The sequence below is a fragment of the Nicotiana tabacum genome, chromosome 22, assembly GCF_000715075.1.
Source record: "Nicotiana tabacum cultivar K326 chromosome 22, ASM71507v2, whole genome shotgun sequence".
Lineage (NCBI taxonomy): Eukaryota > Viridiplantae > Streptophyta > Magnoliopsida > Solanales > Solanaceae > Nicotiana > Nicotiana tabacum.
Window position 1 is genome coordinate 70,818,006 of NC_134101.1, and position 4,679 is coordinate 70,822,684.

At 38.3% G+C, this 4,679-nt stretch overlaps 1 protein-coding gene across 1 annotated transcript; it reads right to left on the reverse strand.

The window, feature by feature from the left end:
• Positions 1-426: 426 nt before the first annotated feature.
• On the reverse strand, positions 427-2,357 carry LOC142175924 (uncharacterized). The gene is made up of 3 exons (XM_075242934.1): positions 1,863-2,357; positions 1,349-1,538; positions 427-818 (listed from the first exon to the last, which is right to left on the reverse strand). The coding sequence occupies exons 1-3, from the start codon at positions 2,355-2,357 to the stop codon at positions 427-429; spliced, it is 1,077 nt and encodes a 358-aa protein (XP_075099035.1).
• Positions 2,358-4,679: the final 2,322 nt, after the last annotated feature.

Here is a 4,679-nt window from a genome sequence, read left to right on the forward strand (position 1 = left end):
TCATTTTTGCAAGTTCGAACTCATTTGAAAAGTTTTCAAGGTTTCTTCAAGGTTTTGATTCAGGCTGAACTATGTCCTTGGTTCCTTTTCCTTCCTTCTATATGCATAATCCCCTTAGTGTTGGAGTTTTGAAGTATGAAATCTCGAATAATGGATCACTCTTTTCTTTTGGTCCATTCGCTGAAAAGGAAAATACGAACGTGACTCAGCGATAATTTCTTAGATGATGATTGCATAACCTTTTTCCCATCAGAAAAGTTGTAATCTAAACCGGGAACAATTCAGTATTTCGTGTATTTTTCGGGTTTAATATCATCATTTGGTATGGACCAGAATTTTGCCTATCATCTAAAATGGTTAGTAAAATTCTTAAGAACAAAATAAAATCGAACTTGCGCGATACCTGACCATGGGTATTTTCTTCGTCTAGAAGTAATACCTCTTCAAATAGACCGCATTCCAGTTCAATGATAGTACCTTGCCATCCATGGTTTCCAACTCATATGCTCTTTTTCCAGCGATGCCTCGAACCCTATACGGGCCTTCCCAATTTGGACTCAATTTTCCTGCATTGGCCACTTTTGTTGACCAGAACACCTTTTTGAGGACGAAGTCCCCAATCTTGAAGTACCTCAAATTAGCTTTCCTGTTGTAATATCGTTCAATCATCTGTTTCTGAGCCGCCATCTGAATTAATGTTGCTTCTCTCGTTTCTTCTAATAAATCCAAATTTACCCGCAGCTCTTCCTTATTTGCCTCTTCAGTGGCATGCGTGTATCTCGTACTTGGTTTACCTATCTCCACCGGAATTAAAGCTTCTGCACCGTATACAAGTGAAAACAGAGTCTCACCCGTACTAATTTTTGCAGTTGTTCAGTTAACCCATAGTACCCCTGGTAACACTTCTGGCCATTTGCTTTTGATTATTCTAATCTCTTTTTTAGGTTATTGATAATAACTTTATTTGTCGATTCAGCTTGTCCATTGTCCGCATGGTGGTAAGATACGGATGTAATTCGTTTGATCTTCCAACTTTGAAAGAATTCTGTAATTTTCGCGCCTATGAATTATGGGCCATTGTCACATACAATTTTTTTTGGAACTCCAAATCGACATATAATGTTTCACCAAATAAAATCCTTGACTTCTTTTCCCCGCACCTGTTTGAAAGCACCCGCTTCTACCCATTTTGAGAAATAATCTGTTAAAACTAACAGAAATCGTACCTTTCCTTTAGCTTGAGGCAACGACCCTACTATATCCATGCCCCATTTTATGAAGGGCCATGGTGAAATAACTGAATGCAACAGCACTGCCGGTCAGTGCATGTTATTGGCATATTGTTGACCTTTATCGTACCTAGCTACAACGTTTTCTACTTCTTCTTCCATTTTTGGCCAATAATATCCTGCTCTTATTAATTTTTTCACCAATGATCTTCCCCTGATGTGATTACCCCAATGCCGCTCATGTACTTCTCTCATTACATACTCCGTTTGTGATGGACCGAGACACCGTGCTAAAGGTCCACCAAACATCTTACGATATAAATTTCCACGAATTAAGCAGTACCAAGCAGCTTTCTGCCATAGTAATTATGATTTCTTCTTATCTTTAGGCAAGATACTATACTACAAAAAGTTCACAAATTCGTTTCTCCAATCCCAAGTTAAATTATTAAAATTTACCTCACTCTTGGCTTGATCGAGTTCCGAATGAAACAAATGTATCACAATAGCATTTTCTGCACTTGTTACATCCGCGGCAGACGCGAGATTTGCCAACGCGTCTGCTTCTGCATGTTCTTCCTTGGGTATTTACACGACTTTCCATGTCTGGAATTGTCTAATCAATTCTCATACCTTTTCTAAGTATTGCTGCATTCGCTTCTCTCTTGCAATGTAAGTCCCCTGCATTTGGTTAACCACCAGCAGTGAGTCACTTTTGATCACTATTTGTTCGATACCAAGTTCTCGTTCCAATTCCAAGCCTGCAATCATAGCTTCGTACTCTGCCTCATTGTTAGTAATTGGATAACATTTTATTGGTTGTCTTATGACTTCGCGTGAAGGTGGAATTAGAACAATTCCTAAAACTACTCCTTTAACATTCGAGGAACCGTCAGTAAATAGTCCAAGAACTAAATTCGTGCTAAAATACGCTACAAAATCTACTAACACCAGCAATTTTATTGCAGTTCTAGGCTGATATATGATATCATACTCACTGAATTCTATTGCCCATTTAGCTAGTCTACTTGATAATTCTTGTTTATGCAGTATGTTTCTTAAGGGGAAAGTAGTTATAACAGAGATAGGATGGCATTGAAAGTAAGGTCGTAACTTCCTAGATGCCATAACTAACGCTAACGCGAGCTTTTCTAGGTGTGGATATCGTGTCTCAGCATCTAGTAAAGACTTACTAATATAATAAATTGGGAATTATTTACCTTTATCTTCTCGTATTAACACCGCACTTACCGCTACTTCTGACACAATAAGGTAAATGAGCAATCTTTCACCTTCTTTTGCTTTGGCCAATAAAGGCGGGTTTGATAGATACGACTTCAGGTCCTTGAGAGCTTGTTGGCACTCGTTGGTCTATTCAAACTAATTTTGCTTTTTCAGCACTGAAAAGAATTTAAAACTTTTTTCTGATGACTTTGATATAAATCTCCCCAGAGCTGCTATCCTGCCTGTTATTCTCTACACTTCTTTCTTGCTCGTGAGTATATCTGGCATCTCCTCAATAGCTTTGATCTGTGTGGGATTCACTTCAATACCTATATTAGAAACAAGAAAACCTAAAAACTTGCCTGAAGCTACGCCAAAAGAACACTTTAACTTCATGTTGTACTTGCGGAGAATCTCAAAGGTAGACACAAGTGTTGAAAATGATCACCTGCTTGTGTTGATTTGACCAAAATGTCGTTTATGTAGACTTCCATAGTTTTTCCTAGTTGTTCTTGAAACATTTTAGTTACCAACCTTTGATATATAGCTCTAACATTTTTCAAACGAAATGGCATGACTTTGTAACAATAAGTCCCTCTATCTGTGATAAACAAAGTTTTTTCTTCATCTAGAGGGTCCATTTCTATTTGGTTATAACCTGAATATTCTAAAACGCTTAACAGTACATGACCTGCCGTAGAATCAATTAATTGATCTATATATGATAAAGGAAATGAATCTTTAGGACAAGCCTTATTTAAATCAGTATACTCTACGCAAACTCGCCATTTTCCATTCTTTTTTGGAACCACAACGGTATTAGCTAACTAGTGAGGGTACTTTACCGCTCGTATTGAACCAATTTTTAAAAGCTTTTGTACCTTATCCTGGATCACTTGATTTTTGAAGGACTCCTGCTTCCTTTTCTTCTGCTTAACAGGTGGGTGTGAAGGATCTTCATTCAGCTTATGAGTCATCACCTCCGGTGGTATACCTGTCATATCTTAGTGCGACCAAACAAAGCAATATGCGTTAGTTCGTAAAAATTCAATTAACTTACCTTTCATTTTTGGGCTTAAATTTGCTCCGATGTAAACTTTTTTGTCTGACCAGTGGACAAATAATATTACAACTTCGAGCTCCTCGGTAGTTGTTTTAATATTTTCATTTTCTTCTGGCTCTTGAATAACATGGGGTCTCGAATCAACATCAGTTTGTCCTTGCGTGTCTTCAGTTGAGGTTTTCGTAACAGTGTCCTCAACCGAATTCTGTAATTTCTATTTCACATCTGCATCATTGGCCACCGTGCTTGCGATCACCACTGAGTTGATACTTCTTGAAGCTTGCTGATCTCCATGGATTAGGCAGATTCCCCACTGTGAAGGAAATTTGATAACTTGATGCAATATGGAAGGAACAACGTTCATATCATGAATCCACGGTCTTCCCAGAATTATATTATAGGCCATGTCTGCATCAATCACCTGGAACTTTGTATCCTTGACAATCCCTTCTACAAATGTGGTAAGTACAACTTCCCCTTTTGTAATAACACTTGAATTATCAAACCCGGACAAGGACCGCGCTTTGGCATGACCTTATCATTAGCTTGAATTTCATTTACCACCCTCAGTAAAATGATGTTCACTGAGCTACCTGGATCAATCAAAACTCGCTTTACGTTAGTATCATGTACAAGTAAAGATATTACTAGTGCATCGTTATGAGGAATCATCAAGCCGTATGCATCCTCATTATCAAATGTTATACTATCGCCATCCAAGACTTGGCGAACTCGCTTTCCATGAGTGACCGTGACTTTTGATGTCTTTTTTTCGGCTCTGTATGTTACTCCATTGACCTCATCTCCCCTAGTTATTACGTTGACTGTTCTTTTTGGTGATGGAGGTTTTGGGGGCTCTTGTCTATTCTTCATATATGATTGTCTTCCTTTCTCACTAAACATATCAGTAAGATATCCTTGCTTCAATAAATGCTTGACCTCTCCTTGTAGAAGCCTACAATCTGTTGTTCTATGGCAATGATCGTTATGAAATTCGCACCATAAATCTGGATTTCGTTTGCTTGGATATGATCTCATTTCTTTAGGCCACCACACCTTATCCCCCATTCCTCTTAAAACAACCACTAACTCAGAGGTGCTGATGTTAAAGCTGTAATCTCCTATCCTTGCTTGCGTATTGGAATCATTGCTTCGGGCATCTC

Excerpts from the sequence above, each read along its gene's own strand:
- LOC142175924 (XM_075242934.1), bottom strand. The coding sequence starts at position 2,357 with ATGGCATCTAGGAAGTTACGACCTTACTTTCAATGCCATCCTATCTCT. Across the intron at positions 1,539-1,862 it reads TGCAGCAATACTTAGAAAAG|ATGTTTGGTGGACCTTTAGC; the intron begins GTATGAGAATTG and ends TTATATCGTAAG. Across the intron at positions 819-1,348 it reads TGTAGCTAGGTACGATAAAG|AAGCTTTAATTCCGGTGGAG; the intron begins GTCAACAATATG and ends TATACGGTGCAG.